This window comes from Cryptomeria japonica, chromosome 2, assembly GCF_030272615.1.
Source record: "Cryptomeria japonica chromosome 2, Sugi_1.0, whole genome shotgun sequence".
Taxonomy (NCBI): Eukaryota; Viridiplantae; Streptophyta; class Pinopsida; order Cupressales; family Cupressaceae; genus Cryptomeria; species Cryptomeria japonica.
Genome location: NC_081406.1, coordinates 96,355,720 through 96,382,859, shown reverse-complemented (window position 1 = coordinate 96,382,859; position 27,140 = coordinate 96,355,720). Strand labels below are relative to the sequence as shown.

The following is a 27,140-nucleotide window of genomic DNA, read 5'->3' as shown; positions in this document are numbered from 1 at the left end:
ATAAATAAATTAGATTTATTTACTTGCAAGGATCAATTTAATTAAATGTAAATTTAATTAAAAGGGGATGAAGGGGAATTAATTAAATAAAGCGATTTATTTAATTAAAGGCCATGAAAGGCTTAGGTGAACTTAATTAAATAAATTAAGTAATTCATTTAATTAAATAGAGGAATGTGAATAATTTAATTAAATAAAATTTAATTAAATAGAGGAATGAGGTTAAAATGAATATTAAATATTCACTTAGGAAAGTGGTCATTTTTATACATCTACATTTTTCCCCTCTTTGAAGTGACGTGTGTGCACATGTTAATTCAAATAAAATTTTGTCGGATATGATGTTTGTGTCGAAATATTGATATGATGCCCCAGATTTGATGAAATGTGGTTGATGATGCCCCCTTCGGGAGATGAATCAAAGATTTTGAAAATATTGTTGATTTGATGAGCTTTTTTGAATTAATTGCATTTTGAAAATTTGATTGTGTTGAATGCAGTGTAATTGATTTATCTCCCGAATAATGATGTTTGATAAGGTTAAAAGTGAGAAAATGAGCAAAATACATGCCCCACCTACTAACCCTTTTTGACTTTTACCCTATAAAAAGGTAAAAAGTGATTCTATTCTTATCATTTGCACATTTGTCTCTTTGCGATTGTGACATCTCTGACAAAAATGTCAGTTCCTTATGCTTCTCATCGATCCAAGCGCGTTCATCGATACTGGAGGCCCGCTGCGTATGGTCCACCTATAAGTCATCTAAATTTTGCCATGTTTTTGATTAATTTTGTTGATTTTGATCACATTTTTCATTTTTCATTTTCAAATTTTCCATTTTAGCATGTAGGTTGTCTAGGGTATACGATAAGCATCATAGCGCGTAGGGTAACCTAGATAGATCAACGTTTGAGGTACATTTTGCAACACGTCGTAGGTTTAGGATATCACGTTTAGTCTTTTAGCACATATGGTTGATAGGTAAGTGCATAGGGGGTGTAGGATAGTGCATGGGGTGAACTAGCGCATATGGTAAGCAGGTTAGCGCGATGGCAACCCCAGTTAGCACATAGACTAGTTTAGCGCATAGAATAAAGATTATAGCACATAGGTGAGGAAAGATGGCACATGGTTAGCAACTTAGCACATGGGAGGATGGTATGGCATGTAGGTAAGAGAAATGGGTAGAAAAGACTTGGAAGAATGCATCGCGGGGGGAATAGATGAAGTAGATGGCTTAGGAGCGGGTAGGTGCCTACTGAGTGTTTTTGGATGGGTATTTGAGCCAATGTTTTGGCTGCTATGATGATGTTCGAGTCTTGATATGATGATTGAGAGTCTACTGAAATTTCTTTCATTATGAAGTGCCAAGCTGATTGATTGTTTGAATGAGGATCTTGATTTTCTGTTTGATGTGGATCTTTGATTTTTTGCCTTGCAATATGAATTTGATGTCTGATATGAGTTCTAATTCTTGATTTCTAATATGATTCCTAATGTGATGCTTGTGTTATGGATTTTGAATTGCTTGCGTTATGGGTCTTTGATTTTCGATATGGTGCTTTGATTTTTGATATGGTGCTTTGATTTTTGATATGGTACTTGATTTGATGCTTCGTTGTTTCAAGTTGATTTTGTTTTGATTGGATATATTGGATAGATGTGAGAACTGATGATGGACATTTGGTGTTTTGTAGGCACAACTTGGTGTACTTTAGTCATGAGAGTGGTCATTGATTCTGTGATTGTCACAGGCTAATAGAGATGTGATTGAGAGATGCGGTTTCATGTCTTTATTAGACATGCCTCTGTATATCATTAACTGGGGTTTGTTGACAAATTTGGTAGAGAGGTGGCATAGTGACACAAACACCTTCCATTTGGCTACTAGCGAGATAAGAATCACACCTGAGGACTGTTATCGCATTCTGTGGATTTCGATTGTGGGGGCCTCCGCCTTGTTGCCATATGAGCAGACTGAGAAGGGTGGGACATAGGCTCTCTGTTGCATCTTCTAGGATGATTAGATTTGTGGATCTTGATTATGCTCCTTTACCCTTTGTTCTAGCAGGTTTCATTGGTGGATTTTTGTGTCTTGACCATAGGTCGAAGGGACTAGTTGTGGGATGGGGATTGGTTTTGGAGGACATGGTTACACAGGGACGCAGGTTAGCATGGGGGTCCTACATGTTAGTGCACCTTTACAGGGAGCTGCACCAGGTAGTGTATCTGGGATACACGAGTTTGTCAACAGGGGTGACATTATTATAGGTGTGGGCCTGGGAGCATATTCCTGCAACGAGGCCACTTGCAGATAGGGATAGGTCGGTTGGGCTAGCATATGTGTATGGGTATACAGGTATAATTGTCCAGCATAAGCTGGGCAAACTAGAGCACTGGCGAAGAGTATGGGATGATATTGATATGGTCATTTGGAGACCATATATGGATTGCGAGGTGTGGGATGATGACGGGCTAGAGATGCCCTATGTTTATATGTCTAGATATTTGATCAGGCAGATGACCTTTATTATTGAGTGATTTTTGCATAGCTGTGTGCAGCAACAGTATGGGAGACAACAAAGGGATACCATAGGGAGTGTGTTTATATGCTTGCCAGAGACATGATGTGCTTGAGTGGGGGCCCATAGTGGATAGCATAGTGGCAGAAAAAGGAGTAAATGACATTGGCATGCCAGATTTGGGATTACGGAGATGGGGTTGTTGATGCGGGGATGACAGAGGAGTTCTCGACCTACTTCCTGGCACATGCAGTGGCACAGATATCGGATCCAACAGAGATGTTACCTGCTTTTAATGATGAGGAGGATGAGCAACTAGAGAGGTGAGGGGGAGTTAGACAGAGAGATGAGGAGGGAGAGGAGGTCAGAGAGGGAGGTGGGGATGATGGAGGAGGTGATGACGGAGGGGGAGGAGGATATGGAGCTGATAGAGGAGGTTTGGGGAGAGATAGAGGATGAGGGGGTGATGGAGCTAGAGATAGAGGACGAGATAGAGGATGAGGAGGGGATGGAGGGAGAGGAGGAGGACTTCTCCTTGGTGTTGGTGGTGTTGGTAGGGTAGGTGTAGTGTTAACGGTAGTGGGGGGTATAGAGGATGATAGGTGACCCACCCAGAGGAGGAGATCAGATGTTCTACCTCCATCGACGCCTCAGACAAGGACATGTATGGGTGGGATCATGACACAGGTACCCGTTTAGATTAGGGTACCCACCTATCGATAGGACTCACAGATTAGATCCCTACAGGTCACAGTGCAGCAGATACAGGTACAAGTACTAGCACAACATCACTAGATTACATAGATTACAACAGAGCAGGATACATAGAGAGAGTGTCGGGGTCGAGCAGGGGAGATTGTAGAGAGATTTTAGAGAGCAATAGGTGGAGCCTTGATGCAGGACACACTGAGGGAGATACGGTACATGACCATGGCAGACAAGTACTACAGGCGGTTATATGAGGATATAGTCCCTAGAGAGTAGAGAGCTCCTAGCTATGTAGCCAGTTGGTCTACTCGGAGTCAGACAGGGACAAAGAGTAGAGGTGTTACAAGGCCTTCTCGATGTGATCCACCCGGGGGAGATCCAGGAGCCGGGACATCTGTTGTGAGACCATTAGCCTCAGGAGATAGTCATACCTGAGAGACTTGTCTCTATTGTATTTTGATCATTTTGTTGTATTTTGACAGACATGATACCCCTTTATACATTTCAACCATTTTGAGAGATATATACTGATTTCTCTGATTCTCATGTGATGTGTTATGGATGATGATTTATGTCATGCATTTATATGATGTTTCTATGATGATGATGTAATACTTAGATAGTAATGCTTTTGATTTTGATTATGATGTATGAGCTATAATGATGAAAATATGATGATGCTTTGTTTATCTTGATTTTGTTAATGTATGATGTGAGATGTATCTTGAAAATGAGATATATGATAATGATGATGATGTGAGATGTATCTTGAAAATGCGATGTATAATAATGATGTGAGATGTATCTTGAAAATGAGATGTATGGTAATGATAATGATGTGAGATTAATGCAAGATGAAAATGTGATATGTAGCTAAATGCAAGTGTAAAATGATATGCAACTAAATGCAAGTGTAAAATGATATGGAACTTGTAAAGCGGAAAAATCGAACCCTAGTCGTTCTCCCCTCCCCAACTCCAAGGAGAGAGAAGGGGGAATCACTAGGGTTGATGGTTTTCACTTAGGGGAGACTTTACATTCAAAAGAGGGATTGAAACCCACAAGATCCAATCCCACGCAATGCAAGATTGGATTCTATATGAGTTTCAAGGGTTGTGATAGCAAGGATACCCTCTTTTGTAAAGAAATGTAGATAGAAAGATTGAGCTAGGAATGCATAGAAAGTAGGAAAGATTCACTTATAAACAGAGATAGGAATATGATATGCAGCTGCAGACTTGGAATTAGCAGTAAAATGTCGAGACGACGCTGTCCTGCAAATTTGAGCAAAAGTTGACGGGACGATGGTGCCCGGTGTGCACACGGTCCTTCGAAAAATCCGCGAAACGAAGGGGGATCTGTTCGTGTCTGCACAAGGATTCCAGATCTTCAATTTCAGCCGCGTACCTACAACCTACACACAGAAAAGTGAAGACGATTGGGGGGTTAGGGATTAGGGGTTTGCCCTTAGGTCAAACCCCGGTTTTGGAATTAACCAAGAAATGAGAAATGCTGTAAATGTAAATGACTGTAATGTAAAACAAGTACTAATACCTTGTTGTAAGGATGTTTGTATCCTTATATGCGAAGGTATAGATGTTGTTGTTTGTTGTATGTTGTAGCATGTGATCTCCTCTTCAATGGTTGAATCCTTGTCTTGAATGCAACACTTAGCCTTGAATGGAGACTTAGAATGATCAATTGCTTGAAGGAATGTTTGAATGCTTGAATGCTTGAATGTTTGAATGTTTGAGTATCGTTTCCACCTTTTTCGCCCCTATTCAAATGAGAGAGGAAAATGTAGTTTATATACTTGCCAATTAGGGTTGATAGACTGATTTTCCCGACATTAGGCCGACCAGGAAATGTTATTTTCCAATTTGCAAACAAAAAGACCCGAAGTCCCATAGGAGACCGGGCCCAAAATAGGGCCAGGGACCAGGGCGCTGGGCACCATGGTCCTGAAGGACCAGGGCGCTGGGCGCTCTGGTCCCACCTCCCGGGACAGCAGGGTGCAAGGAGGGATCAGGCAGGGTGCTGGAAAAATGCAGTTTTTGGTGTCATAAACAGGTTTCGGGGTCTCCATTCAGGTTCAGTGTTGCGTCGCCATCGTGAAGACCCAAATGCGGTCGAAATTGCAAGTGTCACAATTTTAGGACGCTACATTTAGCCCCCACTTTAGCGGGAGTATAAGCGTACGCTCATACTTCCGGTAAAGTACAAGGAAACAACATTGAAAAGCTTTCACCACGTCAAGAAGGCAAGATACACCAAGCCCCCAATGGACTAAGGATCTTACAACTTCGATTGACAAAGTAAAAGGGAAGATCACGAGGGAGAACCATGACTATCAATAGTAAGGTTCCCTCACTATGAGTCATGCAAGAAAGACATCAAAATTTTTCAAGGCAAAGCTAAATTTGTCGAGAAATTTTTAAGTATCTTGAAAAGATATGAACGGGATGTATGCCCCCTACGTTAAAGCGATCGCACACAAGCTGACACAAGCGTCAAGGTATAATTGAACCAAGACGACCTGAGTGTTGCTTGCGTAAAACATACAAGAATTAACCACTTGTATGCACAAAGTGGAATAATGTCTTCAATGATATGTTTCCAATCATGTCTCAAGACAAAATTTGCACCGTACAAGTGATCGCCTCACAGACAGAAAACCAAAAAAATATCAGACTCCCCCGCTACTTTCTCTAGCTTGATGCATCGTTGAGAAATTTAGGAGATCCAATGATTCAAAAATTTGAAGTGCAAAATATTCAACACTTAATGCAAGATATAAACTAATTATAATTCAGAAAATCATCCATCATGTGTGTGTTTAAATTGTTAATTGGATTAGTGTCTTGTTTTCTCGGCTGATGACCTATTGTTGATAGGGTTTTCTTAGCATGTTGTGATTCTTGTTTGCTTGTTGTTGGAATGCTTGAAGTCTGAGTAACGCTGCCCCTAGCTATAGATATCCGTCAATGTGGATATTCACAGTGATTATCAAGCCATGGTGGGATATGATGAACTAATCTTCAGATAAGCAAGGACAGTGACTACACTAAGTATGTACAGGATAATGCTGCATAACAAGTGTTGGGAGATGGCCATTAGCTTTGAATTTGAATGCAAAAGATATGAGTAATGATAGATAGAGGAGTTGTTCCCTCACAAATAGCGCTTGTTGCCAGGTTTTCACCACTTGTTTTTATTGCACCTTTTTGTTGTTTTTTTGATTTTTCTAATATTTTTAATATTTTTCTAATTTTTCACTTTTTTTGTATTTTTCACTTTTTTCGTGCATTTAGACCACTCAAGTGTAGAATTTCTTCAGATGGATGTTGTTGGTTGGTTCATCAAGCACATCTCCTTCTGAAGTTGTTAGCTGATAGGCGCCTGATCCATAGGCTGATATGATAACATAGGGACCTAACCAATTAGGTTCAAACTTCCCCTTCTTTTCTCGATCCTATTGATTTCTAGGATTTTCTTTGAGTAAAAGATCACTGACTTTAAAAATCCTAGGGATGACTCTGTGGTTGTAGCTTCTACACATGCACTGCTGGTATGCTTTGAGATGATCATAGGCATGTTGTCATTTTTCATCCAGAAGTTCTAGTTCCTGCAATTTGTTTACCCGATACTCCTCATATGGTATGAGGCCTTTTAAAGATACTCTGAGAGATGGAATTTCTACTTCAAGAGGTAAAATTTCTTCTGATCCATACACCAATGAATATGGCATATCCCCTGTAGGTGTCCTGATGCTAGTCCTATATGCCTAGAGTGCCAGATTAAGTTGTACATGCCAATCCTTACCTGCGTCATTTACTGTTTTCTTTAGGATTTTCAAGATTGTTTTATTTGATGCCTCTGCTTGACCATTCCCCTGTGGGTAGTAAGGTGTAGAGAAATGATGTTGGATTTTAAATCACTCACATAGTTCTTTAGGTACCTACAAGGAACACTTAATTATGGACTATGGTATCACATGAACAATCACCTAAACAATCACATGAAAATGCAGTCAGAAGAATCTTTAGGTACCTGAAAGGAACACTTAATTATGGACTATGGTATCCTAAGCAAGGAGAATTCACCTTACAAGCCTACATTGATGCTGATTGGGCAGGCTGCATTGATGACCAAAAGAGCACAAGTGGTGGTGCATTCTTCCTAGGTAACCGATTGGTCTCATGGCACAACAAGAAGTAGGAGTTAGTTTCCCTATCTATTGCAGAGGCATAATATATTGCTGCTGCCACATGTTGTTCTTGTTGGCATTATGGATGAATTGATTATGTGTTGCATTGATGTTTTATCATTGATGTCAACACTAGCTGTTATGGTTGGCTAACGGCATACATGTTTTGGTTACCGATAGAAGATCTAGTGTTACCGACAGAAGAGACTATCTGTTGGACACTTCGGACATGTTTAGACCAATAAAGTATGTTTGGTTTTATGTGTTATATGCTCCCCGAGCATGCTTTGGTCATTTGGTATTGACTTAGTAATCAGATGCTATCATACACTCTTACCGACATTGGTTTAAGGTTTAGCCGAAAGATCTTTCACTGAGGAATCTTGACAGGATGCATAAAGTGGTGTTGGTGTGGCTTCTAGATAGATTTCAGGATGTTGAAGATGTTCTTTGACCATGCTTCAACTGCTTGAAGACATTTCTTTGGCACGGTGGACCCAAAATAGGTCTGGTGCCTATCTAGGTTATGGACCGGTATCATGATAACATGTTCTCTACACGTTACCGGGATGTTTCGAGACGTTCTATGGATTGGTTATTGTTGTTTTGGTCTTAAGACAACATGGCATATCATTGTAATATAGATTTATGTGATGATCTTATTGTAATATCTTTTAGGTGGCCGACCTAATTAGCTTAGGCCTTCGGGCTTGTATAAATTGATGTAAGATCTCATTGTAGATCAAGGTATGGGAATGGAATAAGTGTCGTGGTCTTGGAATGCAATATCATATGCAAGGGAGATTTGGTTGATCATAGGTGATCAAATTGGGATTAAGGAAGAGGTCAAAGGCCTCTGGTATTGAGCTTAACCGAGACTATAATTAGGCATGGTAGATGTTATCTTTGACAATTCATTATTCTGGATTGTTGTCCATTTATCTTGAGATGGTTGTTGCCTCTTTGTAGTCAGTGAGACTCTTTTGTAATGAGAAGTACACTCTAGGCAGTGTGCCTTCCTGCATGTGCAGGCCCCTCATTGTATCAAATACTTTCTGCAGAAGTATCATCTGACTGTGGGTAGGTTTCCCACCATGGTTTTTCCCTTTTTGGGTTTTCCATGTACAAATCATGGTGTTATGTGGTATGGTTTTATTACATTGATTATATGTTTAATTGTTAAGTTTTATTGCTTATCGGTATTTGTTTCTTCTTTACCGATACTTAATCTGGTTAAAGGTTTTAAGTTGATTTATTGATATAATCTGTCAACAACTGATTCACTCCCCCTCTCAGTTGCTCACTGGTTATCCTAATAGTTCTCAGGTGTTATGGATGAAGAAGACCCTCAAAGACATTCAGGTAGAAATATATGACCCCATTTCTATCCGGTGTGACAACTCAAGTGCCATCAACATATCAAAGAATTCGGTTATGCACTCAAGGACGAAGCACATTGCCATAAAATATCATTTCCTTTGGGAGAAGGTGGCTGATCAAGAAGTTAAGGTAGAATATGTCCCTACAAGTGAACAAGTGGTTGATATCTTCACAAAACCTCTACCGGTAAACACATTTGAGTATCTACGCCACAAGTTAGGTGTGGTTTCACCTGCTTCATGCACTTAAATATGTATGAAGATTTATGGTTCAGGGGGAGTTCACTGCCACATCTCTTGTCTCTTGGACCATATACTGGACACAGGGAGAGATCAGGTGTCTATGCCATAGTATCGACATGATGCCAGATGAATGGAAATGGTTGTCTTGTGGTCTACTCTACCGAAAGAATGCAAAAAGATTGTGGATACTGGATGGGGGAGAAGAAACCGACATGCTAGTGGATAATGGATACTGTTTGTGCCCTTTGTCATTGTTGTCAAAGGGGGAGAAGGAACCGGTATGAAAGTGATCATTGTGTGTTTACATCAATGCCAAAGGGGGAGATTATTGGCATTGTGTTGTCATTGATGTCAATCGGTATGTATAACATGTCACTGATATGGATGGCTACCGGTATGCAAGGTCTATGCAAGATGCTTGCAGGAGATGTTATCGGTATGGATGTTCACCAGTAAGAAAGCATAAGAAAGTAGAGAGACAACTAAAGGTAAGACTGGCTATGTCAACCGGTATAGCATAATCAACATGTATGTATTGTCAACCGATATGCAGGTAGGTGTAGTATCAACTAGTAAACAGGTCTACCAATGAGCATGTACGAACAATCAAAAGACAAACTAATAGAGTGAATGATTGTCAGATCATATAGAGTGTAAACACAGAACCGAGAGCAATCCAAGTTAGCTTGATCCAATTGGCAAAACAATGAAGAACCAATAAGAAGGTTATCGGTTAGTGTATACTGGTAAGGTAAGATAAATTGGTAGGTGTAGACACCTAAAATTGTCATGTCTAATTAAATAAATATTTTATTTATTTAATTATCTAAGCTTAATTTTTCTATTAATTAAATAAATCTTTATTTATTTAATTAATTCATTTATCCTCTTCTAGCCTTATTTCTCATTTAAATAAATACATTTATTTATTTAAATTATCCTCTTCCTAAATTAAATAAATATCTTATTTATTTAATTGATCCCATTTCTTCTATTAATTAAATAAATCTTTATTTATTTAATTAATTCATTAACCTTTTCTACCCATGACACATGTCATTCATCTCTTAATTCATACACTACCTACCCCTTTCATTATTTTATTATTTCTTTTACCTACCCTCTAATCATAGCCAACCTCCTTTTACACCTCTCAATCTTATCCCTCCATTTCATATAGTGTCTTCTATATAAGGAGATGCTTCCTTCATTATCAAACCCTAATCATTCTATGCATTCTAATCAATCATCCTAATCACTGATCTTAAGGACTTGACTATACTACGATCCTACTTGCAACCACATTCCGTTCTTTGTTGAGCTCTTGTGCACAAAATCTGAGAGCAAATATATCAAGCAAGATCAATGGAGATAGGAGGAATGGAGATCAAAACCCTATTGGACATGTAATGGTATAATCTTCATAATTTCATTTGATTTGCATTGTCTTAGGTAATCTTCATATGTTATGGTGGATCTTTGTTGTTGTTAGGCTAGGGTTTGGTGGTTGAATTCATTTAGCCTTTCAATATTGTTATTATTGTTATCCATTTTCACCATATACATTTTGGCACGCCCGGTGGGACATGGATTTTTCTTAGATCTGTGTTTTTTGCAGATTTTCCTAACTCTATATTGCTATTTTGTAAAACAATTTGGAGAATAACCTTGTGCAGCTAGGGTTTTGGAAACAAAATCAAGATCTTGAAGAGATTCGATCATATCTCAAAAACGGCTACGAAATTTTGCACCAAATTGTTTTTGTAGGTTGAAGAAAGTATCAAGAGCTCTCAAGCCAAAATTCAGAATTTTTGGAGCACATTTTCATTTTCTATGAATTTTTTATGATTTTTCATTAAAAATTAATTTTGAGAGAAAATGAGAGAATTTTTTGGATTTTCTTACATTTTTGGAAATCTCTCATAATTATACATAGGATCTGTTCTTTGTGATTTTAATTTTGATGCAAAATATTTCCCTGAAAATCGGATCTTTAAAAATTAGGGTTTTTCCTTATTTTGATCAGAGTTCACAAACCGATTCGAATTTTGACATCAAATTTTTTGTGCAGGTCGGGAAAAGTATGAGAAAGATTCAATAAAAATTTCAGATTTTTTGAATCTATTTTGCATTTTGTATGAATTTTTTATGATTTTTCATAAAAAATTAATTTTGAGAGAAAATTAGCGAATGTTTCAGATTTTCTTACATTTTTGGAAATCTCTCAGAATTATACATAGGATCTGTTCTTTGTGATTTTAAATTTGATGCAAAATCATTCCTCAAAAATTAGATCTTTGAAAATTAGGGTTTTTGCATTATTTTACTCATATCTCACAAACTGCTTGGATTTGTTGCAGAAAATTTTTTGTACAATTTTGGAAGACCATCAAAACTCTACAGTAAAAATTTCAGATTTTTTGGATTGATTTTTTATGATTTTTCATAAAAAATTAATTTTTGGAGCAAATTAGCAAATTTTTTGGATTTTCTTACATTTGTGGAAATCTCTTGAAATTTTACAGGTGCTCTTTTTTTATGATGAATTAGATCTTTGAATTGGTCAACAAAACGCATTATTGAAGGCTCCTATTTCACAAAGTCTTTTGGATCTAAAATTTACTCAACTTGTATGCTTGCAAGAAGGGGTGATTATTTCAAAAAATCCAAACTACTAATAAATCTTGTTCCAGGTCCTTGGCAAGGGTTTTTGGATTTTTGTTGTGTGCCTTGTTTTCATAGACTAGCAAACACTTCAATTGGTGCACTAAAATTGAATCATTGTCTTTTGTGTCTTGAGCAATAGACTCTTTTTGTTTAATCTTTAGAGGGCCTGTCTTCCTGTGTGATCATTAAGACTACTAGTGAGAAGAGAACGACCCAAGTGGTAGCGAGGAAAACCCACCTCTTCCGAACCACTATAAACAACTGTATTCATGGTGAAAACTATGGATAACGTGTGCTGATTAGTTCATACCGACACTATGTCTCCCCATAAACTCGTTTGATCAAATTTATTTGATCATTTGTAGGGCGTAACCCCTACCGGCTGGGAGCCTTCTGTATTTACAGAGCTGAAAGTGCCGCATGTATGGCCACACGAGCGGATGCCCTTACTAGCACCTTTTTGTTTTAGAAGCCCAAATCCTTCTAGTTGTTGGGGTAGGAGGTTGGACCTCTGGTAGCGGCCCACACACATACGGTTCTTAGTAGAGATACAAAGTTCGCCACGGGGAGTTTTCGTGGGGATTGATGCTTGGCTGACCCGAGAAGTGAGTGCCGAGGGTGGAGCCAGTGAGGTCAAGCATCTAAGTATCCGCTCTGAATAGCGTAGCCTCGGGGGTAAAACCTCATGTGGGATCAACAACTATTGTCTTGGCCAGCCATAAGAATTGTGCTTGACTTATTTTAAACATTCAAAACATTCAAAACCAAACAACAAAACATTGTGTCTTTTTTGTTTTCAAGTGTATGCAAAACATTTTTACATCAAACAACACACTTTTCTTGGTGTCATTTTGAGTCTAAACACTTGCAAACATTGAGTCCTCATCAACATTGAGTCCTCTTGTCACGAAAAACAGTCAAACATTCAGATTTGGTCACAACTTCACAAATTGGAATAATTTTACAGTCAAGCAAACAAGAACAATCAGTTTCGAAATTCTTGAGCTTCCTAGGTTGTTTCTCCAGGTTTTCATCTAGCATTCAACTTGTCTTTGGGTCTCACAAAATCCATCATTGCTTTACACCTTACATTACATTCACATTTGTCTAAACTTGAGTCAAAAGGTCACTTGCTTGTCCTCATCATACTTTGTCAACACACTACATACAACAACACTTTGTTAAGTGGTCCCTCATCAAGGTTTCTTACCTTTGGGTCTCATTTGGTTTTACTTAGAGTCAAGGTCAACTTACCTCATCAAGAGAAACTATCCTCTCTTTGGAAGTCACACCTACTCTACTACATACATACTTGGTCTTACACTTTGGACATTGCAAGTACACTTCAAACTCATTTACATTCCATTCAACTCTTGGTCTTCCATACTTTTTCTTTTTTTCATCTAGTCTCACACATCTTGGTCAATACCTAGTTCATGGTTGAAACCCATCTTCAAAAATCTAGGAGAGAAACTAAAGAGGCTCAAGAGTCTGCAAACATGAGTTCTTATGAGTATGACAATGAGATCTTTTTCAATTCTGATCATACTACATTACTTGACATGGATGCCTATAGAAACAATCCAAATGTTGAGAACATGGACACTATAAACAACAATGCTACACAAAATGACAATGTGGACAACTTTTCAGTACATTCAGCAGATGTGGAAGAATCCATTATGAATCCCCATTTCAATCGATTGGTTGAGGAAATAATGAGGAGAGATAGACAATACTCCTTACACATGATGGCACAAAGTGGAGCCAAGATACCTCATGATTTTGACATGTCTCAAATAATGGAACATAGACCTTTGCAACAACTGCACTCCAATATGGATCAAAGGAGACCTAATAGTGGAGGAACTAGAGGACCACATATGGTACCTGAATCACCATCAACTTTGCTTCAAAAACCAGAGGTCCCACATACACATGGTAAAACATATGATACTTACCTTTGCAGACCATTATGGAAGTCTTATGCAGACAGATATGCTCAATCACATATCAATGCTAAGGATCAACCACCAAAGCAATTGGATATTCAAAGGCATGCTCAAAATTTGGACACAAGGAAACCCTGTGTCAAATTTGGGGGCAACACAATAGAACATGACATGCCTGTAGAGTATGGTATACATGCACAAAATAGATATGGTGTTCCTCAACATGAATCTATACCAAGTGGTCCAAATATGCAACATCATTACAGACCTCCTCCATATGAACATGTGTATGATCAATATCATCCATATATGCAACATGCACCTCCTCCAATGGGTACCTCAAACATAGGATATGGTCCAAGAAGTCGATCTCCACCTAAGAGCAATTTGGAGCAACAAATCAGGGACTTACAAAAGAAAATGGAGGACATAAATACACCGAAGCCAACATACACAATGAGAGACATATGTCCTTATCCATTTGACAAGAGCATTCCAATGCCTCCTTTTCCTACACACTTTGTGACGCCTAAATTTGATAAGTATAGAGGAAAAGGGGATCCTAAGGCGCACATAAGACAGTTTTTCACAGCTTGCATTGAGGTAGCAGCAGAAGAGACATATTTGATGAGATTATTCCCACAAAGCTTAGGCGATCAAGCTATGGAATGGTTCTCCCAACTTCCACCTGGTATTAAGTCATGGGGTGACCTAGCATAAGAATTTATTCAACATTTCTCCTACAATATAGAGACAGACATATCAGTCACTACTTTGTGCAACACCAAGCAAAAAGAGGGAGAATCTTTTGCATCATTTTTACAAAGATGGAGAAATCTAGCCAGCAGATGCTCTTGTGAGATTCCACAAAAATAAATGGTAGAGATGTTCACCCAAAATGTTAACAAAGAGATTGGTTATGACTTAAGGAAAGCTTGTTTGTCTACCTTCAAGGACGTCATCGAAAAAGGCTTAGCAATAGAAAAGGTCCTAATTGAACAAGGAGTCATTAAGATATTTAAGGAAAACAAAGATGACTTTAAAGGAAAAGACAAGCCAAGATTTTGGAATAAAAACAAGAATACAGTCAATGATGGTGTTGTTGATGCCAACACAGTGCGACCCAAATTCATCTTTTCAGGATCAAGTTCTACAAACAATCAAGTAAATACTCAAACAACTTCCAGATCACTAAGGAAGTACACTCCATTGGGAGAACCACTTGAGTCAGTTTTCAAGAAGCTTGTGGCAAACAAGGTAATCATAGTTCTAGATTTTCCTCCATATCAACCAAAGGTTAAGCCGAATTGGTGGAATGATGATGAGTATTGTGAATTTCATAAGAGCAAGGGTCATAAGACAGGAAATTGTCATCGACTGAAGAACATCATACAAGATCTCATTGATAGAGGTGACATTGAGATTGAGGGACATTCATCTAATCAAGAACATGAGATGTTTAAGGAACCATTCCCAAAACATGACAAGGGAAAAGCTAAAGCCACAGATGACCAAGCCAACTCTACTAGAGCACCTTACAACTATGATTCAACTATCAATAATATCTCGATGGACAATTACGTCTCTACTAATATCATCAAGGACAAAGCATCTGAGAATTCTACTCAGAGACCCAAGATTGTCCTAAAAGGTGTTGGATTTTCTTTCGAACCTACCTCTGAATGTCACGTTACAACCTGTCGAGGTAAAATTACTTTGCAAGGTGCTCCAGCTAAAAACACCGCCTCTTCATCAACCAAACCTGAGTATGACCTTGTAGAACAGTTAGGGAAGACACCCACACTTATCTCAATCCTTGAGCTCTTACGCATATCTCCCGCACATAAAGCAATTCTTGATAAAATATTGAGAGATATTGCTATTCCTACTGATCTAAACGTGGACCAATTTCAAGCCATGGTGGGATACCTTTCCATTCCACACTCACTTACTTTCACAGAAGCCGATGACACCTCCGTAAGTCAGCCACATAATGCACCATTACACATTGAAGCGTTCATACACAAACATCGAATAAAACGAGTCTTGATAGATGGAGGAGCAGGTCTAAACATTTGTACATTGAGCACAATTAAACAATTGGGATATTTTGATAAAGCTGTGAATTCTACAAACAAAATCACCATCAAGGCATATGATGATGAAGAGCGTTCATCCAAGGGCACAGTCACCTTACCTCTCAGAGTTGGGCCAGTTACCAAGGATGTGGTTTGTCAAATCCTTGATCTAGATCTCACATACAACATACTCTTGGGATGTCCATGGATTCATGAGATGAGCGCAGTCCCATCTACATATCATCGATGTATCAAGTTTCCACACAATGGAGTTGAAGTGACCATCAAAGCAGATCCAAATCCATTCATATATTGCAACAATCTGCAACCTCAATCAGAAATAACAATCCCAGTCAATCGAGAAGCTATCCCTTCATCAGCATATGTGGATCCAGAATCATTGAAAGCTTCTACATCCAAACAAGCAGAGCTAAAAGAAAAGTTCAAGATTAAAGACATGGGATGTGGTGAGTATATCTTTCATGTTGATCAACTCCCACTGTCTACTAAGGTATTCAGTCAACAAGAACATCCTACAAAAAAATTGCAATGCCAAGGAATTGGGTGTGAACCACCTAGTGTTGCGGCTACTAAGTTTGAATGCAAATCTCCTCTAGTGGTGCAAGCATCTCTTGATATCAATAGTCCTAAGAGTGGTTCCAGCAAAGAATCTATTGATCATATCACCAACCCTCTTGAGAACTCACATAGCCTTACCATTTCATCCACTCCTTCCATTTCCACTCCACTTCCAGACTTGGATCAACAAGAATTACAAAAGCCCTTACTCATTAGGGATCAAAAATCAAGCTTTGAAAAGAAAAATCTAAAAGTCAAAAATAAAGAAAAGTGCTTCAGTCCAAATCAAAATCAAAAGCTATTGGACTCTGCAAAAATCAAAGTCAAGGATAAAAATTCTATGAAGCAAAAAGAGAAAGAGTTGATCTCCCCTAATGTCAAAATAACTAGGGGCAAAAGTTCTAAAATTTCAAGTCAAAAAGCACACTTGTTGATCTTAAGTCTCCATCATGTCATCCTACTTTCACTTCTTTTCACAGTCATAAGCCTTCATAACTCATCCACTTGTTCCACACATCCATTCCCTTCTAGTGATACATCATGGACCTTTAATGGAACTTCCTCAAAGGACTTTGTTATCAGTGATGCCCAAGCTTCTTTAGGTGACACGCATATGGGCCCGTGTAGTCCACACACTAGTAATTCTATCTCAGTTCCTTCATCGAGGAAGACATTCAATCAAGCTACACATCATTCAGTCAAGGAACAATGCAACTACAATCACAAGGTAAAGCCTCACACATTTGAGGTAGGTGACTTGGTTCTCAGAGAAAACCCCAAGAATCAGCAAGACAGAGAGAAGAAGGGCAAGTTTGAACCAAATTGGCTTGGTCCTTACATTATTACAGCAGCATATGGATCTGGGGCATATTAGCTCTCAACTACAGAAGGTGAACCTTTGGAGGATCCTATCAACAATATGCACCTTCGCAGGTTTTACACATAGCTCTTTAGAGTATCCTAATTCAAAAAATACAAAAAAATCAAAAAATTCAAAAATACAAAAAAAATCAAAAATTTCAAAAATACAAAAAAAAAAATTATAAAACAAAAAAAATCGTTACTTGGTGAAAACCTGGCAAACAAGCGCCTTGTGACACAAAAAACATTGAAAAATTGAAAAAAGTAAAGAGAAATAATTTCGTCCAATGGTGAAAACCACTTCGGTGGTGCCCTGGGCAAGTACCATGGTGAAAACTAGGTCACCAACGCCATGTGTAGAGACATTGCTCCTCCCTCCTTCAGGATTCTCTTCATCATTTCACTTTGTACACACTCACAACCTATTTGTTCATAATAAACTTACCCATTCCCATCATGGCTTGTTATTGATCTACCCAAGATTGGTTAGCCATTCATAATAAACCTCCCTTTTCGCCTCCCTTTCCATCCATAATAAATCAGATACTATCTGTGGCTAAGGAAAAATCCTACGTCTAGTAATGGGTGTGGAACTGAAAACATCACATGTTTCGAGGAGTACAGTTTCTTCTAGCTTTCTTCAGTTTATCCGCGCACAATCCACAATAAAGCAACATTTGCATCACAGATCCACAATAAAGTCTCGTCTTCTTTGCAATAAAGTATCAGCTTCATGGATTCAGTCAGTTTCAGATGAGACAACAACAACAATGGGCTTCAACAAATCAAATCTTTCAACAGACTCAGACAACATTATGGTTCAGTGCTATCTATCCTTTCTATGAAAGTGAACATTGTGACCACAATAAAATAAGACTTATACAAGTGACACGAGACACTAAACTTGAGGACTACAGTGGGTGTTGGTGTCGAGTCTTGGTTTTCTTTTGATTTTATCTTTCTGGTGACATGTCTTTTAGCTTTTCCAGGATGTCTTTGACTAGAGATTCTATCTCCAGGATGTCTTTGACTAGAAAGGTGAGGATGGGGTATCGTCACCTATTTGTATTTTTTGTCTATGGATTGTCTCTTAGTAATGCTATGACTTGTCCAAGGATGTGAGGACATTGTGAGTCTAGTAAGAATTGGGGCATGCCTTGTTTGTGACTGTCTTATCTCCATGCAAACAGGTACAATGACTTTCTGGGTCGAACATATGCCTCAATTGTCATAACCTATTTTTCCATAATAAAGCTCAATGATGATAACGCACAAGAAGCTCTTTCACTTTTATATCTTCTGTCTTCCATCCCCCTTTCTTGATTGACTTCCATCGTCCTTCTCAAGTCCGCGTAGCCTGCTATCACATGATTGAGTATAATGACACACCAAAAATATTTGCATTTCATGTAGCTGCACCTACATTACCACATATAAGTATTTCATACATACATATAGATATCACAACTACATCACATCCTGCACACAACACCTGTTAGCACAATTTACATTTGCATTATCATATTCATCTGCATTACTTACATTCACATTTGCATCATGCATACACATATAAAACATAAACGAACAAAAAAAAAAAAAAAAAAAAAATTGCATTGCATCATATACATATTTGCATCCATATCATAAGCATCACATAAGAACATCTCATCACATAGGTACACATGCATATAGCTGCCGCAAAGATGAATCATCTCATATATATATATAAAGTGTCATGATACAATGATGTCAAAATCATATGGCTACAATCACCCGCAGGTGTCTACATCATTATACAAAATGGTACAAAACCGATACAGAGGAACTCACTGATCATTCCTGCCAACACTATTGGTAGTGCTAATCCTATCCATGTCATGGTATCCCATGCCACGTGTCCTACCCTCATCTCCAATCTTGGATCCTAGAACACTCATCTAAGGGCATCCCTGTCTCCGTCTCGATCGTACGGAATCAGCTCCCCATCGATCGGCACCCGCAGAATCCTGTAAACATCCTCCAGGGTGACTGTCATCTCACCCATCGGTAAATGGAACGTGCACGTCTCAGAGTGCCATCTCTCAGCAAGCGCAGTTAGTAAACCCATGTTTGCCGAAACTCAGGCACATATGGTACATGTCTCAAGCCCATCTCCTCGATGGCAGCTCGGTCCCCAAGTGTCAACTCAGGTCGCACCCTCTGTGTCGACGGGAATCTCTCCCATGACTCTAGCATCGACAAATACTCCAGCAGTCAAACAACTCAATCATGTCAGTTATAGTGGCATTCACTGTTTATCACAAAATGCTACTCGCTATCTAAATGCATATGGCTATCTACCCTAGTGACACTCACTGTTCATCACAAAGTGTTGCTATTTATCCTAGTGGTACTCACTGTTCATCACAAAGTACTACGTGTGTGACACTCCCTATTCATCACAAAGTGTTACTCACATTTGCACTCCTTGTTCATCACAAAGTGCTGCTCATATTTCAGTACTCCCTGTTCATCACAAAGTACTCTATCTTGGTACTCACTGTTCATCACAAAGTGCCTTGATCCATCCTAGTCTTCCTAGAGGACCTGCTTGAGTGTATCCCCTAAGTAGCTTATCCAATCGACAGTATATGTTCATCACAGAACTGCCGATTTGACCTAGAAGATGCAAATTCATACTTTTCAAACGCAAACGCGCTTACATGACATAAACGCGCTCAAAGACTGCATAGACGCGCCTGAAAAACACAGACGCGCCTTCTTGACACAGACGTGCCTATGCTCTGCACAGACATGCCTGGACGTTTTTTGACACTTTTTGGACCCTAGTCTAAGCGCATTTATTACCCTATTCGACATGCATCAATGACAAAATTAAATGCGTCAAAGTACAAGGAGGTTTGGCGGTACTTACCGGCTCTCTTGCCTCTGCTGGCCTCTGGAATCGGCGAACGCGGTCGAATCTATGAGTGAAAGCCATCGCTGCTGACTGCTCCTGCTCTATTTTTTCTCTACAATGTGCTCTCGTGGATGTGTAGATGACAATGAGGATGTTTTTTCCCCCGTGGTCTATCTTATAGACTACCCCTAGCCCTCGCTTTCGTTTCCTGAGTCAGTCTTCTTTATCCTGTGACTTTGTCACTTTATCCGGTCAGTCCATTCTAGCCTTTCTTTCTTATCAAGAGATTGTCTGGGATCTTTCCAGACATTTTCATCCAATCTCTCGAGGGGGCATATCATTCCCATTCTGGGGCAACTCTGTATCAGTTCATCTTATCTTCTTTGAAACAATGCAACAAGCCGCATTGTCTCAAAGAGGGGCAAAATGTAGACACCTAAAATTGTCAAGTCTAATTAAATAAATATTTTATTTCTTTAATTATCTAAGCTTAATTCTTCTATTAATTAAATAAATCTTTATTTATTTAATTAATTCATTTATCCTCTTCTAGCCTTATTTCTCATTTAAATAAATACATTTATTTATTTAAATTATCCTCTTCCTAAATTAAATAAATATCTTATTTATTTAATTGATCCCACTTCTTCTATTAATTAAATAAATCTTTATTTATTTAATTAATTCATTAACCTTTTCTACCCATGACACATGTCATTCATCTCTTAATTCATACACTACCTAGCCCTTTCATTATTTTATTATTTCTTTTACCTACCCTCTAATCATAACCGACCTCCTTTTACACCTATCAATCTTATCCCTCCATTTCATATAGTGTCTTCTATATAAGGAGATGCTTCCTTCATTATCAAACCCTAATCATTCTATGCATTCTAATCAGTCATCCTAATCACTGATCTTAAGGACTTGACTATACTACGATCCTACTTGCAACCACATTCCGTTCTTTGTTGAGCTCTTGTGCACATAAAATCTGAGAGCAAATATATCAAGCAAGATCAATGGAGATAGGAAGAATGGAGATCAAAACCCTATTGGACATGTAATGGTATAATCTTTGTGATTTCATTTGATTTGCATTGTCTTAGGTAATCTTCATATGTTATGGTGGATCTTTGTTGTTGTTAGGCTAGGGTTTGGTGGTTGAATTCATTTAGCCTTTCAATATTGTTATTATTGTTATCCATTTTCACCATATACAGTAGGTAAACATCGGTTGTGTGATGTGATCGGTGACCAAGTCTGAATCGACATAGTAAGATGAGCTGGATGCCGACAAAGACACCACATGGACTCGAGGTGGAAAGTTACCATGCATCGACAAAGTAGTTGGTGATTGGGTCGACAATATTGATGCAAACTGCAAACATCATGGGTTGAGTGTAGAGGATTGCGATTTGAAGTAGGTTGAAGGACAAAGATTTGATTCCTTAACATCATGATCAAAGCAGGACATTAGGTTGCATATATGATTTGGAGTAGGAAACAACAAGATCTTTTAATGTGATTAACAAAAGCAGGGTCGGTGATCAGTTTGTTGTTTTGCCAAGTTTAGCAAACGTGTACTAAAAGCATTGAAAATGGCAGGGGATGGTTGAGTCATTGCAGGTTATCGATCCAAGAAAGGTGATCTAATCTGATTTGATATAGATTAGGTTGGCGAAGGAAACTCAAGGGTGAAAAGTTTGATTTTCCGTTTGGCGGGAAAGCAGAAGGATAAATATGCCGACTGAAGATCAAAAAGGTGATGCTGCATGAGAGATTGAGGCCAGTTGCTAGAGCAGAGTACAAACAGAGAGTTGATTAGACTGAGAAGAGTGAAGCAACTGAGTATTGGAAGGAGAACCGATAGGAAAGGTAATCGGTAAGAGGGGTTTAACAAAGGCTTAATTGCTAAGGTTAAGGAAACCGGTAAACTGTTACTGAATATAACAATTGTGTGAATAGGCAGTGGATGAACCAATAAGGTAGCATCAAAAAGTGAAAGAGTTATATAATTTTTAGGTGTGTACAACCTATTGATTGTAGTGGTATGACTTGAATATGGACTATCTATACCCATGAGATAGTCAATGGTGATGCAAGATTTGTTAGTTGGCCTTATTTGTGGTCATTTGTGTATTGGTATGTTTCTTTGAGATATGAGGTTGGATATATAGAGACTTGATTGTAGGTTTAGAGTTGATATGTTGATTGCATGAAGTTTTATCTATGTTGATTTACCTTGGTTTAAGGTATTTAGCTTGGATGAATTGTAATTTGTTGTGGTTTCTATTCCAGGTGGTATGAGTAAGGTAGTTACTCAAAGCCTTTGTTATCATTTGAATCAAATGCTTATGTTCTTGTAGAGATTGGTGCAGGTTTCAATGATAGTTGAGATGGTTCACATTGACATGTTCCTTTTTCTTCCACATGTGGCTTGTTGGAGGATGTGAGGAGTTTGTTGCTTGATGGTGGTTTTCATGGTTGCATTTGTAGGTATCTTGTTGGAACATGAGAGCATGGTGAATATTCAGATGATACATGGATGGCTAAGGGATGGTTTTCCTTTTTTGTGATTCCTATGGGTGTATTTACAATGCATCATGTCGAGTGGGAGAATGTTAGGATTAAGGTGCCATCTACCTTATAAATCCTATGACATGGTTCCAACATCTTTGGAAAGTATCCTAAGACACTTAAGATGTATTGGAAAAATAATTTGTAATATTTAATTCTCACCATTGTTTGTAATACATTCATAAGAGGTGATGGGTTACACTAGCACCAATTAAAGTGAGTTGTAAACATAAATATTTAATATCATTTTCCCCACTTTTGGATGTCTAGAATAAGATATTTAATGACTTAAGAAAGTGAAAAAAGAGTGGTTTATGGGAAACTCCAAGTGGGAGTATGGAAGAGGCAACAAGTGTCTCTTGGTTTTTGACCTCATTTATTACATTAAATGTAATTTTTATCTTGCAAGTATATGTGTCCATGTTGGAGAGAAGGTATTGGAAGCTAAAGTGATATATTTTTGAGTTCCCTGGAGGCATTCCAAGGGTTGTGGTTGCTAGTAATGAAGAGTCTTCTTTGGGAAACTTTATTGGTGGTTTTGGAGCTCTTACCATTGTATAAATTCAGCCTTTGGGTGTAGATTTAATGTGCAACACAATGGGAAACAATTGAATGTAATTTTCTCTGTTAATGGCGGATAAATGGGAGGGATAAGGAGGTTGTTCACATGTATCTAGAGGTGTTTATGTGGTGGAGGAAAAGAGGAGAATGGAAGTGATTGTATTGTAAGCACTTTTATTGTTGTTAATACAAGCTTGTCTTCTCTTCTTGGTGGAGTTTTTTTTTGGCAAGGGTTTCTCCACATAAATCTTGTGTTATGTGTAGATTTTATGTTGTTGATTTATGCCTTATTGCTACTATCTAATGCTGATGTTAATCATTATTCATTACTGTTATAAGTTCACATAAGATAGGTTTATTAAGCATGGTTAACATGGTATTTTTTTGCATCATAACTTATAAGAATGATCTAGTCGCAGGTTTTCCACAATTAAGGCAACTCATGTTTCACATTTGCATATGAAATTCAATATTTCATGTTGTTGATATCCAAGCCTTGAATCTCATCCTTTGATTACTTTATTCGATAGAGATTTATCTTCACAATCTTTGGTATTAAACTTGTTTATTTCCCAACACTCTTTATAACAACTAACTCAATTTATATTTGTTTTTCTATTTGTTAGTTAGTTTATTGAGGATTTTTTTTCTATAAATGTAATTTTTAAATAAATAATTATGATATATTTTTTTATTCTTTCTCCGTTGAATGCATTACAAGACCAAATAACACATTTACCAAATGCATACAAAACTAATAACTTTGTATTTAATCCTAGCAAAAAATAATATGTTTGAATATAGTTCTATTCATTCATATACTAAAATTTTAAAATCAAATATTTTTTTATCCATTTATAAGTATGTTTATTTTATGTGAAAGGTTTAAACATGATTAATTTTACAACTAGACAAACAACTTGATTAATAGGACATAATTATTGGTATTAGTGAAATTGAATGTATATATTTTTCATACGAAAGTATATAATACAAACACATAAAATAGTTCTTCTAGATGCTCCGTAAGCTAAATTACATATACAATTTACAAAACCTAGTGTTGTGTCAAAGACAGATCAATTATACCATCCTAAATAGTTGCACCATTCTCTATACCACATGAACACCATTTTATTTTTATTATTCAATTCATTTTCATTAGTATGACAATGCATTTCATTGGTATTATCTTATAATATGTAGAAAATATTACTTCTATGCTACTAATGATGATTCAATATTCATAAATCATACTTAGTATGATGCTTTCTTGATGATATAGAATTTTGATTAACAAATTATGGTGCTTAGTACATTTGTCAACACTCTAATTTTACTTTTCATTTTATGGTGATGTTATTTAAAATGAAAAGATGATGTATTCACTTTATGCATATATGATTTATGTTTAAGTAGGTCCATACTTTTATGAAGCAATTTTATTTAGCTTATTATTCTTATGTCATCATGTTTCTAGGCATAAATAATCCTTGTTTGAGCTATACACAATGTATGATACTTTTGGATTTACATATTTGGTTATACATGTACTTATGAAAAATTACTAACATCATTTATAGGTGATCGTTGATTTGTATAATTAATGTTTGTCGAATCACCGTGATATTATTTTTAAGAATAATTGTGAATTAAAACCTACGTATCATTTTTTTTGCCATTTGCATTAATCTATTACAAACACAATTTATCATACATTTATACTAATATACAGTTAAATATTTACTTCCATTTTAATTCTCTATATTAATTCCAAATTTTTTATAAAAATAAATCTTCTCCCTCTATATTAACTATATTCTATCTCATGCAAATTTAATTTAAAACATGAAAAATAACAATCGTTACATAATACTTATTAATATATACACTCACCTAACCAATTCAACAATAAACAATGACAAAAGCTAACCATTCTACAATACTTTTAATAACAACACTCATTTGAAACTAATTCCATCATCCAAACAAACAATGAAAAAATTGACCATTACATAATACTTATTATTGAAAATACACTCAGTCAACGAATTCAACTATTCTATATTGCTATGAACAAATTAGGTGTTTAAATCCCATTCCAAAGCTTTGATATTCTCCAGGTAATCTTGAGAAAGTCTAATCAGATATCTAACGAAGACAAAGCCCATGCAAAATGAATAATCGACGTAAATAATGCAAACCAATACCCACGTCAGACAACTTCAATTTTGCCACGTGACACAATTGCCAGGATTGGAGGCCTGCTGTAAAGTGCCGGCACGTTGACTCGTTCTAAGCTCTTACAGGCTTACAAGTCCACATAAGAAGCCTATCGGCTAACTACTCATCTATTATGATGATAATTATTGCAGTCTTCTTCTGACAATTTATTCAGTCACATACCAATTGCCATGAAAATTATTCCGTTGGCTGTGCATTTTCTTGTCTTTTATTTACAACTTTGCTTGTCTGCACATACCAGTAACAATGGATCCTTTAACGATGAGCATGAGGCTCTGCTTGCCTTCAAGAATTCCATCACTTCTGATCCAAACAAAGTGTTATCATCTTGGGATGCCAACACTAACGTCTGCAATTGGACAGGCATTTCATGTAATAAGTTGATGAGAGTGACTGAAATTGATCTTGAGAGTATGGGTTTAGTAGGTTATATTTCTCCCTTCTTGGGAAATCTTTCCTTTCTAGAGGTTCTTTAAATGTCTACGACAATTCTTTCCATGGTGTTATTCCAGAGCTCTGCCAGAAGCTTAGCAACCTGCAAGAACTGCGTCTCCAGGGGAATCAGCTTACTGAGTCAATACCGACATCCCTAGGAAATTGTTCCAATCTGAAAGAATTGCATCTGTGGGGGAATCAGCTTAGTGGGCCAATACCACCATCTCTAGAAAATTGTTCCAATATGAAAGTATTGAGTTTAGCTGAGAATCAGCTTAGTGGGCCAATACCATCTCTAGCAAATTGTTCCAATCTACAAGTACTGAGTTTGTGGAAGAATCAGCTTACTGGGACAATGCCAACATATCTAGCAAATTGTTCCAATCTGCAAGTACTGAATCTCTGGGGAATCAGCTTAGTGGACCAATACCATCTCTTCCAAATTGTTTCAATCTAGAAGTATTGAGTCTAGCTGAGAATCAGCTTAGTGGGCCAATACCATTTCTAGCAAATTGTTCCAATCTGCAACAACTCGGTCTGGATCAGAATCAGCTTAGTGGGCCAATACCAACATCTCTAGGAAATTGTTCCAGGTTAGAACAATTGAATCTGAGTGAGAATCAGTTTAGAAGACTGCTGAGTCTGTGGGGGAATCAGCTTAATGGGCCGATACTGACATCTCTAGGAAATTGTTCCAAATTGAAAATTCTTTCCCTCGCTTTCAACAATCTCACTGGCACTGTGCCTCTCCAATTGGGTAAGTTGAGCTCACTCCAACGTCTTCGACTAAATTATAACTTCCTTACCAGTTCTAGGAATTTGCCGTTTCTTGCAGCTCTTATTAATTGCTCTACCCTGCAAACCTTATACTTGGGTCATAATTACCTCGCTGAAGATTTGTCCCCTTCCATTGGCAAGCTGTCTACCAGGCTCTCTATATTGTCCTTAGGATATAACCTTATAGGAGGGAGCATACCTCAAGAAATTGGCAATCTCACCAACTTGACATATATTGACTTCACCAGTAACGCATTGACTGGACCCATTCCGTCTACACTAGAAAGGCTTAAGATACTAAAGAGGTTGTATCTGGACCAAAACAATTTGCAGGGACCCATTCCCGGCGAGATTTGTGCCCTTAAGCATCTAGGGCTATTTTTCTGTCATTTAACCGACTTACTGGACAAATTCCTTCCACTATCGGCAACCTTAGTAGGCTAG

At 37.6% G+C, this 27,140-nt stretch overlaps 1 protein-coding gene across 1 annotated transcript; it reads left to right on the top strand.

The window, feature by feature from the left end:
- The first annotated feature begins 2,175 nt into the window (after positions 1–2,175).
- On the top strand, positions 2,176–27,140 carry LOC131050788 (LRR receptor-like serine/threonine-protein kinase FLS2). Its single transcript, XM_059212955.1, has 5 exons — positions 2,176–2,272; positions 2,361–2,428; positions 2,701–2,846; positions 25,950–26,238; positions 26,334–27,140. Exons 1-5 carry the CDS (start codon positions 2,176–2,178, stop codon positions 27,138–27,140), a joined length of 1,407 nt encoding a protein of 468 aa, XP_059068938.1.